The 15,696-nt window shown below is 29.8% G+C and overlaps 2 protein-coding genes across 4 annotated transcripts; both read left to right on the top strand.

Annotated features, from left to right (window-relative positions):
* The first annotated feature begins 336 nt into the window (after positions 1-336).
* LOC114945189 (uncharacterized) lies at positions 337-6,188 on the top strand. Its single transcript, XM_085482210.1, is given in 4 exon segments — positions 337-766; positions 769-813; positions 2,353-2,616; positions 3,008-6,188. Coding segments are annotated over 4 exon segments (477 nt in total). The 5' UTR covers positions 337-660; the 3' UTR covers positions 3,070-6,188.
* Positions 6,189-8,011: 1,823 nt separating this feature from the next.
* LOC114945346 (gustatory receptor for sugar taste 64f) lies at positions 8,012-15,555 on the top strand. 3 transcript variants are annotated; one of them, XM_029321512.2, is made up of 13 exons: positions 8,012-8,458; positions 8,885-9,079; positions 10,902-10,963; positions 11,054-11,201; positions 11,350-11,468; positions 11,557-11,751; positions 12,008-12,117; positions 12,390-12,560; positions 12,815-12,969; positions 13,232-13,394; positions 13,650-13,739; positions 13,975-14,067; positions 15,176-15,555. In XM_029321512.2, the coding sequence occupies exons 2-13, from the start codon at positions 8,991-8,993 to the stop codon at positions 15,188-15,190; spliced, it is 1,410 nt and encodes a 469-aa protein (XP_029177345.1). In that variant the 5' UTR covers positions 8,012-8,458; positions 8,885-8,990; the 3' UTR covers positions 15,191-15,555. The 3 variants fall into 3 exon arrangements, with proteins under 3 accessions (XP_029177345.1, XP_085338203.1, XP_029177346.2); XM_085482077.1 differs by lacking the exon at positions 15,176-15,555 and having other exon boundaries at positions 8,013-8,458; positions 13,975-15,159; XM_029321513.2 differs by lacking the exons at positions 8,012-8,458; positions 8,885-9,079 and adding an exon at positions 10,209-10,464.
* Positions 15,556-15,696: the final 141 nt, after the last annotated feature.

Genomic DNA, 15,696 nt, shown 5'->3' with positions numbered 1-15,696 from the left:
CGGGGAAACAAATACGACTGTGATGACTTTATACGCGATATTATTTCACCGATGTTTATTTTAATAACAAATATGAAGATATATGCAATATGCATTTTTATATATACACAACGTTTTAAAATTATATTGTGCTTTATCTTTATTTTAAAAACTGTTGACGAGTTAAAAAAACAATTTTTCGAGATATTAATAATTTTATATAATCATTTATAAAAATCTAGAAATGAATTAGAAGCTGTTTAAACTATTAATAGACGATGATATTTTTATTTCAGTTAGGTACTTGTAAAAAATAATTTTAATGAAAAATCTTTATAGTTTAATTATCGAAGTATCTAATATATCGAAAGGATGAAAATTATATAAGATGCTCATGTTTTGTCGTTTTCAAGTTTTCGTTAAATCAACTCCAAATTAATATGTTTAAGATAGTTTCCACGATAGTTTTGGTACACCTATAGTATACGTATGTATATCGTCAGCTGTGTATACATACTGACGTTGTCATTAGTCATTAGTAATTAAACGTCAGCACTTCGGGCTTCATTTCTTGTATCGAGCTTCTCTTCGAAGTAGTAGTTTTGCGCAGTGGACTTCGTGATCACCATCGTCGTATCTCACAATCTTCTTATCGCGACGGTTTCCGAATCTCATAAAGATATGGGTTACCTTCCAATACCTCGTGAGGAGGCTGATAAAGTTCTTGATGGCGAATACCTATCGTTTGACGAAGAAGGTAACGTTTTAACATTAGTTGTTCGCTGCGTACACATTCGAACTCGCGCCGACTTTCGACGAAAAGTTTAGACACGGGTGAGTGCTCGCAGAGAATTTATTCGCCCCATAAAACCCTCATCAAACAAAGACGCACAATTTTATACATTGTGATATCAGTCTTTTAAATCTAATCTTAGATCTTTAAACCATGTTGACCTTTTTACATAAAGATTAAGATATGCCAAATTTATCTATGTATAGGGAGATTTTTGTTACAAAAATCATTTACGAAAACTGAGAATCTGCTTTTTTTGAAGCATGAGAAAAAATATAAATTAATAATTTTGAAATCATAATTCCCGACAAATCTAAATTTTAATATTTCTTTAATATCGATTTAAACGTTGGAAAGATATGAAATGTTTTTCTCGTTAATCACCAATCTCACTCTCATTTATTACACAGTACTTATAACACAAAAGTATTGGAGATTCTACTCTTTATTCACAATGTTATGCTTTCTCATGATAGATCTCGCGTGTATTTGTGCCGTAAAGCGCGAAATGTAATTAAAATACCTCAATAATTGAGAATGTAAACGAGCTAAGCTGCCATGTTATGATGCAGGAAAGAAATGCAAAAAGTACACAAGATCTGGAAATGATAATAAATTAATTATGACGCGTTCCAATGCAACGCATTTACCATAAGAGTTTGTACTACTTTTTTCTAAATTATAATTTACACAATAGTTTAAAATTAAATTAAATTAATTTTATCGCGTATAAAAAAATCTTTATATCACAGCATAACTTATAATTAATCTATGTACGTGTATATAATTTATTCAATTGTGAGAATAGAATAATAGAGAGTAGAATAAAATAGTTAAGTTTTGTAAACACATAATTGCTAAAGGATTTTAATTAATTACGTATACATGTACATTTTAGCACACACTGAATGCATTAAAATTTCTTATGTCTATATATAGCGGGCCTTACAATCTCAATTGATTCTATTATCGTATCTTAAGGTTCTCGATTAGATTGTAAATTGTTATAGTCTGTGAAACCTAATTAACACTGGATAATAGATTGCTATAATCTGTGAAAATTAACATTAGTAAGTTATATTGGAATCTAATTAACAATATATTAAAAATTTTTAATCTATATTTATCTATAAGACTGTTTATAATTGTCTTTCTTTTTTATTCTTTTGTTTTTATTTTATTGTTTATGATTATTAGTTATTATTTAGTCGCATAATGTTATTTGATATAGTATTATGATTATTTTAATATTTTCTATATAAAATATACAGAAATAATTAATCGAAAGGTTAATACATAAAGAGAAAAGGTAATAACATCGAATGAATATGTGAGAATAATATTTTTAATTCTTTATGTGTATGCATATATGTATAATATATCCTTAAAACATTAAAACATGAAGCATGAATCTAAAAGAAACAATAAACAGTTATAGAATTACTGAAAGTTAATAAAAAGATAATTTTTTAATTGAAGATTTTGAATAATGAGTAGAGAATCATGTATGAAGAATGATTTGAGTGAGCTTGAAAGCAACAGTAATTAAGCGTGAAAAAAAGACTGCCGACTATTTTCAGTGCTGAGGATGCTGACACCGAGACGAGCGGGACCAGTGGGCCCCGAAGAGATCGGAGATGGACCCGACGACAAGAATGCGAGCAACGTGACGAGCGGCTCGGTCACTCCAGGCGGTTCCTACGAGCATGGCGACAACTCTAAGGAGTTTCTGTCGACTGGGAGGACCGGCAGGAGAAACGCGTTACCGGACATCCTCGGCCGACACGCCGAGACCGGCCTCTCCGATCTGTCGGATCGGTTTGAGGAGATGTCCACTGACACAGGTGTCAATTCACGCTCCTTAACCGCTCACGATCTCGATCAAAAGACTGTAAAATAGTTGTATATAATAAATAATGATTAAGGAAAATATAAAATATTTTTGTGATTGCGTGCTTCTCATGGACTGTTGCGTCCTATGTGCTATGTACCATGCTTTTTTTAAATGATTTATACAAATATCGCGACATGTTTTGTTTATTATAATTTTATGCTTTAATAATTTACAAAAATATTGTAACATACTTCTTCGCACATTGCAATTTTTTTAATAGAAAAAGTTTATCGCAAAAAATGTTATGTTTTAGATTTTTTGATGTCTGCATATTTTTGAAGCATTTCTGTGTTGTCCGGAACGTGTGTTCCGAGAAAACTTGAATCCCCCATATGTTGCAGATCATTCTAATAACAGTGGACAAGATCCGAGCATACCGGGTACCTCGAAACAGCATGGTTGACATGTCCAAGGCTTCATAGCGAATTTTGTTATCGTGACAAGACAGCCTTCCTGAGCATCATCGATGACATCGACGAGAACATGATGAAAACACGTACCGTTTTTGTGAACGAAGTTCTCATTTATGCTTCTTGACTCATGTTGTAGCGATAGAATGTATTGACTGACGCGTGTAAACGACAAACGGAACACGCGCTTTTTGTTGTTTCTGCAAAAACATGTTAAAATTTAATGAGAAAGAAATTTGGACTCGAAGGAAACCATAAGACAGGAGATTATAGTTGAAGGGTTCAATGTAAGAATGCAAGACTTTAAATTGTAATGTTCACTTTTGACTACGAAAGAGATTGTACCTAAAGTTTAAAATTTCTTTTTAATATGGTTTTTATTATTTTGTTATGTAAATTGCTAGCTTGTAAGTAAATTATTACAAATTATAAATTTATTTTACTTTTACAGTGAATTTTTCAAAGTACTTTTTGATTGAAGAAAACCAATAATTTTCGTTATTAAGGTAAGATTGATTTACAATTTGATAATAAAATATTGGCAAGATTAATTTCGCTAAACAGAGAAAATCCCAGCTTGTGTGAGATATTATAATTCTCTCAGATTATAAAAGTAAAAGATACGATTCGATTCACAGTAAATGATACAAAAGATGAAATTTTTTTCCTTTCTCTTTCTGAAATGTAAAAATTACTAAGCTAAGTTTGAACAGTGTATTTCAAATATTACACATTTTATATATTGGGCAATTAAATATTTTCTCTGTTAAATAATTGAAAATTTTTATTATATATTTCTCTACACAGTGCTTGAGGCATATATTGCACATGTATTAAAATCGGCGAAATATAATGCTTGACTCAGCTTTGGCTTTATTATAATAATGATACCGTTAAAAAATACAGTAATATTGTGATATATGTATAATATAATAGAGTAACAAAGTTTCTACTTTTTAAAGCCGTTTTATTTTATATGCGATTATCGATGAATATTTCGCGAGAAAGGAGCCAATGAAAAACATGTGCCATCAAAAAGGTTTTATGGAACCAGTTTAAACTTTGCGCTATTATTAAATTTTACAAGTTCCGCCCTATATGGATAATGCAGCGAGAGAACTACGCTTTTAATAATTGAGAACGGCATTGATATTGGCATTAATATATATAATATCCGTGATACAATACGAGTATTAATTATAAATCAATATGAAATATATAGTAGAAACTGGCATTTTTTCTAAAACTACGTACTCATTTTACGTATGATATCGCTGTATTAAATTCAGATTTATTTATTAATTTAGTTGAAGTTAGATTTTAACAAACAATGATCTCATTCAAAATTTCCATCAACAAAATGTCAAAGAGAATTTCAAAATTTAATATGGCCGTAATTTCTATACGCTTTTGAAATTAAATGCCATCTCTTTGTTAATAAATTCTATCGCAAAGATTTTCGCAAAATGAGAAAATATTCGAGACCCGATAAGTGATTTTTTTGACACAATTTCAATGAATATGGAATGATATTTTCGCCCGCGATATTTCGAGTAAAATTAATTCCGAGGAATTACGGTCATTATTTTTTTTTTATACGTTTATTGCGAAAACTGTTACGAAAGCGCTTGTAAGATTTAATTATGAAATACAATATCGTCGCATAATTTCATTAATGTTGCGCGTTTAACTTGAGTACTCGTTACCTAACGAGTGTCCCTTCTCATTAACGTTGTACAACTGTAGAAGCGACCTACAAACCCCGACATGTTTCTAGTGGCCGAAACACAATTAGATATTTGTACAGATGGAATTAAGCGATTAATAGCGTGTAATTGCGCATGATAGCGGACATGTGTACATATAGATATATTGAGGGTGATATGTTTCACTCGTCTTTCAAGTCGATACCGTTTCGGCGTTGTCCTCAATTTTTACGAACACGAGCATGACTAGTGTAATCAATGAATAAGATATGTTCTTAGGGTATGATTAAGTCTGTACATAGGCACGTATTGCGTTGTAACGTGTAATCGTATTAGTCCGATGTTTTTAAGGTACGTTTTACTACCTACGGCCGTCTGATTCTCATCTCGCATTTGTTTGCGCCTTGAATATCATTTTTATGTTGGAGAGAGATAAAGTTTAGGGTAAAATTAGGTTTTTAGACAAAAAGCTAGGAATCTAACAAAACTTAAGTATATGCGCGATGAGAATACAGTCTGTTTCAGTGAAATAAAATGATTTTAGACTTGTATATGTATCAACATTCTTTGAAAACGTCGAAGCATCCATCTTTACGAATTTATTGAGAAGAGCGCAGTTGAGAAAATAATAGTATAACTTAAACACGCTTTTTTAAACAAAAACGGTGGATACAATTAAATAATTGACATTTACCTGTAACTCTTTTTCTCGATAAGGTCATACATGTGGCGTGGCTTTATCGCTTTTCATATTTCAGTCATATACTATATCGAATAAAACTCTCGATAAATACGCTAAGAATTGTGGATCACACGTGTGATAGGCAACAATATTGATAATGATCTCTCTAATCAGAAATTCGTACAGCGCTTTTTGATCGTACGACGCTTTAGTTTAAGAGTCAACTACGCGTTATTTCTCTCCGCGTTTTCACAAACAGAGATTCGAGCATCAATAATGTACTATATTTTTTTTTTTCACGCGTACCTGTTTTTCATAGTCAATAATGGTAATTACGCTTTCGAGATAACGGTGGTCGTTGTTGTGGATTTGTAGATAAGTGCGAGTTTTAATGGACTCGATTCATCCGAAGCGATTAGTGTTTTTCAGCAAAATAATTCAGAGTATGTAAATCAACGATTCGATACGATAATGAGATCGCTCCCTCGCGATTGCTCCGCTGAAACGGTCTATGATACCGCTGCGATTATCGTTAAAAAAATAATAGAGATCGATCGCGACATTAGAATACGGTTGAGTCGCGTATCCTCATGGCCTTTGTGCGTGAATGGTATAGTGTCTCTTGTGTGGAGAACTTGTGCGCGCGGAGAAGATTGACATGATTGTAAAACGATGTGTACATTACTTCTACCTGTGGGAACACAATACACAATTTTGATTCGTACGTACAAATTTCTTACGACACAATCCAATCATCGCAATCTCCTTCTTCCTAAAAGATTGGGAATATTAGTATTTTAAGCTCGTTGTTTTACACGATAAACATTTAATTTATTTGACATTTTACTCTTGCAATTTTACAGTGAAATTAGAATTAAATATGTTTCTCGGTCATCGTCGAAAATTTGATTGCGATCTTGAAATTTAATTACGCGTTTGCTCAGAGGAAATTATTAAATTTAATGATATGTAGATTATGTTTATTATTTTATTATGCTATGTATTTATTTATTTTTGTAAAAAAGAGTATTTTATTTTTTATAAAATCTAATTAAACATAAAATAGAAATCGAACAGATTGCCAAGAATGGCAACATTTATATACATTTTTTACTGAAATTGTTACGTGATATAAAGGACGCATCACATAATAAATATTTGAAAAAAAAACAAAAATTCTAAGAAAACCTACAATACAGAAGACTAATGAAGATTAAATAGTTCCATTATCTTTTCGATTCGATGTCATTAATACGCGCGCATAATACAAAGGAAGGATATTAAAGTAGGCCAGTTTATGCGAGACAAGTCGCAATATACACATGCATGCGAAAAGTACGTATCAGAGAAAGAGCAGCAGGCGTATATGTCCGTATGTGCGTGTGTGGTGACATTGAAAAAATTCCGTTTGCACAGCTTGTCAGGAAGACAAGACTGTCCACACGTGCATCGTCCCGGAAAATGCCCATGGAAGACTGGAATAAAGATGAAATGGTTCTATCATACGTATATACGTATAAAAGAGCAGAGAGTGACTCATTTTATGTGATACGAGTTCAACATTACCTGGAAAACTATTATAATATTAACACGTGATTGCTAGTTGCACAGTTTTCATAAATATTTATATAAATAAATATTTTAAACATATTTATACAGTCTGAATCTATAATCATACTAAATGCAGACTGCATCTTTTATAAAAAGAAGTCCCATATTGATCAAACTTGATTTTTTAACATTTACATAAATAACCAGCAAATTTTTTAAATTTGTTTTTTCTTTTTTTAATCTATTTATAGATACATTTACAGATTTATTAATTAAACAACTGCGTAGTTATATATATAATAATTATTTTTCACCGATCTTAATAACTGTGATTTATAAATTTAGTTTTTACGCAGGTATGTTACCGAATATTATAAATAGAATTTGTATGTGATCATATATTTGATGTGTGTATTGTAAATCATAATATTTTCATTTATAGTCGAGATTTGTTGAATATAGTTGTTTAGAGATGTCGTGTATCATAATTGTGCTTGACATTTGCAACGACATTGAGTTCTTATCTCAGCTCTACCAGCTCGTACATTCTTAATAAACGAAGATAAAAAGAAGTGATAAATGTATCTTTTTAATGAATATTTTATATACAATATATATATACATATATAAAACAACTCGTTAGACTTATTGAGTAAACAGTATAAAAACTTGCGTTTCATATGCATTTAATCCTGAGAGTTGGCAGGTGATGTCTTCCGTATTTGAAGCGGTTATCATCGCTGATGATAAATAGTTTTTATCTAAGCCTCGTGTTCTCTCAGTGCACATAATATATTTAATATTAAGTAGAATTATTCGATTCTCACTCAATTTTATTTTGTATATATAAATCTAATATTAAAAAAATTAAATATTTATTATTAATCACATCTAGATTTCTATCTGATAAGATTAATAATAAATAATATAAAAAATATCTAATTGTAAGAATTTTTACATTTGTTATTCATTACTTTGCATTGTAAATGAAAAATATTTTGTTATACATTTTAAATGATACCCGTCAGGTATAGCTTTTTGAAACAAATATTCGCGTATTTAAATTTTCGACAGAAAATATAGATATGTAAATCGTAAATGGCGCAAGCACATGAGTTGAGTACCTCTTTATTACGAGCGACAATGAATGCGGTTCGTGTCAAGTGTGTCAAATCGCCGCACACACAGGTGCGAATCGTTATAACATGGGAGGCTGTTATTTCTCCGGCCTATGCAAGCAAAGATTAGACACTGGATAGAAACAATAAGCGCATAAGTTATAGTAGTTTCCTCCACAACTGTCAGTGCACATCCAAACGCGTGCTGCGACAGACATTGTTTTGCGACATACGCATGCTTCATTGTTCTAATCTTCCGCATACTTATATATTCTCCGTTTACGTATTATACTATCGCTTTGCAAGAGACGCGTGAATTAAAAAAGTGATTAGCAAGATTTTATTTAGTAAAATTTACGGCATTCGCAAAAATGTTATAACTATAAAATTCTTTTATAAAATAAAAAATTTATAATTATTCAATCTCACTCAATAAAAATTGAGAGATAGTTTTGTGTTTTTATATAGCATGCCTTTAATTCGAAATTGGCGAAATATGTGAAGACTGGTTTAACAAATCTTTTAATTTTTCTTACAAGTTGGGAATTCTCAATTTCGCAAAACAAATTTATGTCAATTTTTTTTCAGTTTTATGTATTTTTTGCAAAAATACTTTAATAATACTTTATAGCAAATGAGCAAAATTTTTATGATGTATTCTTTGATTGCTTCCCGAAGTTATATATGATTTAATTTTTGATTAATAATACGTTAAGAGAACCACCTTTTTAAACTATATTTCTTTTTAAAGTTTCTAGAAATATTTGCCGACTTGATCTTAATTAGAAGAATGCGAAGAAACTCTGATGAAATCGTGCGATTTATTGTTAAGAAAATTATAACATAACAGGATAGAAATGAGCGAAGATAACAGAAGTGTCACTGAAATGCTTTATTCAAGATGGAATCTTGCAAAATCTGGGCAACCTACTACAATTAATGTTCAGTAAGTCAAATATTAACATTCAAATATTACATTTATTTTATATTAAAATTTATAAAAAATATTTCTATAAAAACAGAATTAAAATTTTATCACGCGACTAGTAAAATAAACAAGAAATATATATGCATTATTTAACACTTAGATTCTTAGACATTCAAACATGATATATTAGTATATATTTTTATTTAATTGAAAGCGCTTTAATCGACTTTATTTAATTTAATAAATAGGAAAAATGAAGCAATATATATGATGAAACGCTCAGGAAAGACTGAGCGAAGAAGCACTCTATATAATAAAAATCGATTTACCAATTATGATTCTCAAATAAACGCCTTCTCTAACAAAGCCCGCTGCGTGCAAACATTTCAATATAATGACAGGGCATTCTCGGCTAATAATCGCGCAGTTTGCGACTAAACCTGCCCTGGAATTAGCTGTAACTAATCCTTTTATTACACAGATCTTATGTGACTTATATGAATATTGTTCTTCTTTTCATTTCAACATACAGATTTTTTGAAGTCTCTCCTGACTAACATAAATTAAAAATTTTTGTCATTTTTCTGAGCAGTTTATAAATAATATTATTATGTATATGTTATTTTCTTTTAATTTTGTGTAAGCGAATTACGTGATATAAATTATCTTGAATTGTTACGCACATTTTACATGCCGAGGTTTTTTCGCTCTAACTTTAATAATACGTAAACGAAATATTTTATATTAATATTTTAATAACAAGAGTGCAAATTCAGTAACATACATTGAAAATTTTATACAAACATAAAATAGTTTTCTTAGTGTAAATTTATAATTACGTTCGTGTGTGTGCTATAAAAGTGATTTTAGAAATTAAACTTTTCAAAAGTTGAAAGATATTTAAAAAATTTTTCTTTAAACGAATTTATTTTAATATCTTTGAAATCATTGAGGATATTGAAAGAGATTAAATAGAAATTACTCTTTATGATAAATTTTTTAAAACGTTCTATAAATTTAATTTAATATTTATTCAAAAAAGAAGCCAATTCCTTGAAATTTCAAATATCAAAATTCTTGAAAATTAAATATTTGGAATAGCGAATTATAAACTTAATTCCCTTTTATAACTATGTATCACGATGACGTCAAACTTTTTTCGAAGACGCATTTATTTCTTCTTTGTGCGCAAGTTTCTTGCTTCGTTGTCGAGCATGAGGCCTTAGTCTTGAGTTTCTACTGGCTGTCCGAAGTGGACATTTATTGAGTCTCCGATGTTTATAAAGCGCCCTCGCCCTGTCATTTCGCTGCACGATAAAGCTTAGAAATAACGAGTTCTGTCTTCTGTCCGTCATGCGATCGCGTAGCGTACACAACGTTAGTTGCAGCGTGCCTTGTGTAAGGTGCGTCTTCGAGGACAAGTGATACAAAATTCCTAATTTGAAAAAAGAAGTTTAAAAAATTTGTGTTGTATGGACTTGACATCTTGAGAATGAAGCATAGTTAAACTAGAGGAGAAGAAGAAGCAGAATTCACATTTGTCTAAATTTGTTGCAATATTGGAAAATTGTTTTACAACAGATCTGAATAAATTATCCGCATCATTTTATTTCAACATTAAATTACATATTCAAACATCAGTTTTAATACTGATTTTTCATTGAAAGATAATAAGAGAGCGCGCTCTTAATCCACTACCAAGAGAGATGGAAAAAAATGTGTTTTATTTTTATTCATGTAATCGATCTGTTTTTTTTTTTTTTAATAAATCTTGAATATGGATTATTCGATTTTGCTAGATGATAATATATGTTCAAAGTGTAAGAGCAATTCTTTTCAGATCGCCCAAGAGTAACTTGCGTAGGTTCGATCCTATAAAGACCGACGTGGTTGCACCCGAAAGTAAGTTCGATTTTGGTTTTCTTTTGCATTAATCGTTCGTGATTGATTTCGACACTTGCGGATTATTTGATTAACCATCGTGATTTTTAGTGCTGGCGACTGTTGTACCACCGTCGCAGACTTTCAATCCATCTACTGATAGTTTATATGCATCGATAAGGCCAATAATCATGCTGGCCCAATGTTTCTCCATGCTTCCGATGTACGGTATCAATAAATCGGATGCTTCGTATCTCCGGTAGGTAGAAATAAATATTGCCAGTGCATAATTAAATTATTTAAAGAATACTCATTTCGAAAAGACAGTGAGTAAATTTTCTCGATTTTACCATGGTGGTCTCTCAGTTGTGAACTTTGCGCGTCTCACGTACTCCGAATTCTCGCAGATTTACATGGCGAAGTCCGAAGATTCTCTACACGTTCATTGTTTTATTGGCAGGGCTCTTCATGACGATTTTTAATACTTTACGATTGTTCTCCACAGGACTAAATTCTACCAAAATGAGTAAGTTATTTTAAAAATGCAAACTTTGATGCACATTCTTCATTTTTATCAAAGTAGAACTAAAAGTGACATTTGTCCCAAATATCAGCGACGTTTGTTTTCTACTTTACATCGTGCGTGACTGGTGTCTTATTCGTACGATTGGCATGGCAATGGCCTTGCTTGGCATTAACTTGGGAGAAACTCGAGCGCGAACTTGCTCCCAGATATCGAGTAATTTCGAAGACCACTCTCGCAACTCGTTTCAAAATCGTAACTGTTGTTGTCATGTTGCTTGCATTAGGTGAGTACTATTCTAATTAACAGAATACGGATTGCGATCATTTTTAATTACCATTGATGTCAAGATAATTTATTTGTTGTAAATAAAATGATATACATTATGTCGTCGAATATCTTATTAATAATTTACTACTCTATACATTTACTATACATATGTATTTATATTTACTCGATGTCAAACGTCAAAAGTAATTAAAATGAATATTCTGTTTATTATATGTATAATTGAATGTTGCATCGAATAATTTTTTAAATAGTGGAACACACCGCTGCTGTGCTTTCTGCATACATCAATGCAATAGAATGTGCCGATTTTCGTGGCGATGCAGATGTCATCGGTACTTATTTCCAATCGCAATTTCCTCAGGTAATATAATAATATATTAAATAGATTACTTGAATTATATTTTAATACTGCATTTTTTAAATACTGCTTTTAATATTGTATTTTATATAATTAAACATATTTTTAAAAGCGAATAAAAATTAAAGTTTTTCGATTTTTATTCGCTTATTACACTAAATTGAAAAAGATCCTTTGAAGCTTGCATAAAAAGCGATTATAATATGTGAACTCAATTATTATTGATTTTTAATTTTGTATAGGTTTTTTATGTTTTATGTATCAATTTGATGTAGGTCTTCACAAGAATATCCTACAGTCTCTGGAAGGGAATCGTGGTTGAAACTATAAATATTCTTAGTACATTTTCATGGAACTTTGTCGATCTATTTCTTAGTCTTCTTAGCATGGCTCTGGCAGATCAATTCAGGCAACTAAATAGTCGACTGTATTCGGTACGGGGAAAGGTAAAATACACGCGAAATATAATAAACCATATTTTTTTGTGAAAGGAAACAGTTAATAACATTTACATTTTTTTATTAAAATACATATATATGTATATTGTTGCATGCGCGCATGTATATATAATTATTATTAATTTAAATAACATACAATATTATAAATATTTACGAGGAAAATCAAATTGAAATTTATTTACTTTTATTAATAATTCTCGTCGCTATTAACAACTTATTGTTAGTATCATATCGTTGTTAAGGCGATGCCGGACTGGTGGTGGGCTGAAGCAAGGAGTGACTATAATCACTTGGCGACTCTGACACGCAGAGTGGATTCTCACATTTCGACCATCGTGCTTCTCTCCTTTGCTATCGACTTATATTTCATCTGCATCCAATTGCTGTTTTCCTTTAAGTATATATCTAACATACATATATGTACCATTTTAATATTGCTAATATACTTTCACGGTTTTTTTTTTTTTTTTTTCATAAAACCCTTTTTGAACGGAAAATTTCTCCTAAAAACTAATCTAAAATTTTTCACTTATGTCTATTTATAATATTATTACCGCTTCTGTGTTACGATATTAATGCAAGATAACTTTAAAAAATGGATTTTACGAGAAAAAATTTCAGATAAGTTTGCATAAAATTGTGCATTCATTTTTTAACAGTCCAATACGGGGTCTTGTGCGGAAGATCTATTTTTGCTTCTCCTTCGGCTTTTTACTAGCAAGAACAACGGCGGTATCCTTATACGCGGCTTCTATTCACGATGAATCTCTTTTGCCAGCACCGATTTTGTACAGCGTTTCTGGTTCTAGTTACAGCAGCGAGGTTTGTTACAAAAGAATTATTCGTTATAATTTTAGTTATATCTCATAATTGAGAGCAGTTTTTAAACATTATTTATAAATTTAAAAAATATTTTATTAAATGAAAGTTTTAAAGCTATGTTCAAGAAATATTTAGAAAGACTTAATTAATTACGTGATACATTAGCGAATGAAAGAAAATAGCAGCATGTTATTTAAAAAATAATTTTTTTCATCTTTTTTCTACTCGTATATAAGTGTGCACATTGTCGCGCAGGTCTCGAGATTCTTGACACAAGTAACGACAGATAATATAAGCTTGACAGGAATGAAGTTTTTCTCAGTAACGAGAAGTCTCGTATTAACCGTAAGTGTAATCTCACATCGAGACATGAATATTTATCTATTTTAATTATTATATCTTGTTTTCTTAAAAAATAATTCGAAAATATTTCTATGTAATATAATTTTTGAGACTTAATTAAAAAAAATAAAGTTAAAAAACTTTTTTAAATATTATTTATTGAAGCAATTTAGAATATTTTAAATTATAATTGGGTAGCTTTTAATCTATTTCTATTTGATTACGATTAATGATTTAGATTGCTGGAACTATCGTGACTTACGAACTGGTTCTGGTGCAGTTCAATTCCGTCCAGCAAGTGGATATTAATTCGAATGTTTCGATTTGCGAGGTGAGGTAGAGAGCTTTCGAAAAGATTTTTAAGGATTTCAACTACCTATATCTGCTTCTACATCTGCAACTCACGCAAGTCTTGTGAAAAATGCAATAGGCATATTTTATAGAGTCTTGTAAATACAACTCTGTTTTACACTTCACAACTTTTAGACTTCACATTTATTCACTTATTTACACAATTACATATCACACACGTGTTTCACTTATTTATATATTTATTTTCCTCTTCCAGTAGTCTCACGTTTAATAGTCAATTTAATGGAATTTGTGTGTTTCATGAAAAATTTTAAATCTGACCTTTGTTAAATCTTATAATTTTGTATATATATATATATATGTAAACAGTTTTTATTATTTGGAAACTATAACATAATTTCAAATATTTATTTTGAATTTGCTGTGATCTGTTTTATTGACAAATTTATTATCACATTAACTATGTATAAATCACATAATTTTATTATATCGCTATCTTGCAAATAAATCTTAAATTGCATTACATCGTTACAATTTAATTCATTAACTTTTTGCCTCCTCTTCTCTGTTACTCTTTTAAATTAATTTTTTTTAATACAATTTATATTCTTTTTAATATTTTATGATTTTCTTATTGCATAACGAAGTTTTATTATTTTATAATTATTATAATCTTTATATACGTATATGTAATATATATATGTATAATATTATTCCCGATTCAGCCGACTTTCAGACCAATATTTTTCTCGCTTATTTCTTTACAGGGGGGTTAAAAGAGGAACACGGTGAATTTTGAGATCTCAACCATATTATAAGATACGAATTCCTAAGATTTTTAATTTTCGCAATAACATCGCGTTTGGCTCTATTGGCCGATATAGATATATATTATGTATATAATATTATCTTTATATATACATATATAATATAATATAGTTATTAATATGAACAATAATATCCTTGCTATATTTTAATCTTCTAATTTTTTCCTACTTTTGGCGATTTTTCAACAATTTTACGTAGGATAAATAGATTATGATAAACACATTTTTTTATATAAGTATGTTTTATTTTTAATAATTTTCTGCATTATTTTAATTTGTGTGTTTCATTTTTTGTTGTAGTTTTTCCTAATATAATCTAAGATACAGGAGAAAAACGAATGGGATATTTCATCAATGTTCAATCATGTTATCACAAAAGATACGCAACATTGTTACATATTTATATATCTAAATGCGCAAATAATATTAATATCATCATTTACAAGAATAGATAGAAAGCACATGTATATGTATTTTGCAATATGTGTTAATATGTTCCATAAATCCAATATAGCAAATTGCCTATATTATTTTCATCTGTTTAATGTTACGTTGTAATAATTTTTTGAACATTGCATATGAACAATAAAAATTGGTATTTCATTTTTTAGATATATCTGTACTCTTATAGAAATTTATCACGAGTAACGCTAATTAATCACTTATTTCGAATACTTAAAGTACTGATATACAGTAATTTAAGTACTCGAAATAAGTGACAAATTGGCATTATTAGTGATAAATTTCTATAAGGGTATAATATTAAAAAATCTTGTACAACAAATATATTGCATGAATTATTTTATTCATGCAATATATTT

Source organism: Nylanderia fulva, unplaced genomic scaffold (assembly GCF_048542155.1).
Source record: "Nylanderia fulva isolate GAGA-0341 unplaced genomic scaffold, ASM4854215v1 Scaffold2, whole genome shotgun sequence".
Taxonomy (NCBI): Eukaryota; Metazoa; Arthropoda; class Insecta; order Hymenoptera; family Formicidae; genus Nylanderia; species Nylanderia fulva.
This window is presented reverse-complemented; position numbering and strand designations above follow the sequence as displayed.

Coding starts and splice junctions, on each gene's coding strand:
- LOC114945346 (XM_029321512.2), top strand. CDS start 8,991: ATGAGCGAAGATAACAGAAGTGTCACTGAAATGCTTTATTCAAGATGG. Junction 11,202..11,349: donor TCGGATGCTTCGTATCTCCG/GTAGGTAGAAAT, acceptor GAATTCTCGCAG/ATTTACATGGCGAAGTCCGA. Junction 12,118..12,389: donor TCCAATCGCAATTTCCTCAG/GTAATATAATAA, acceptor AATTTGATGTAG/GTCTTCACAAGAATATCCTA.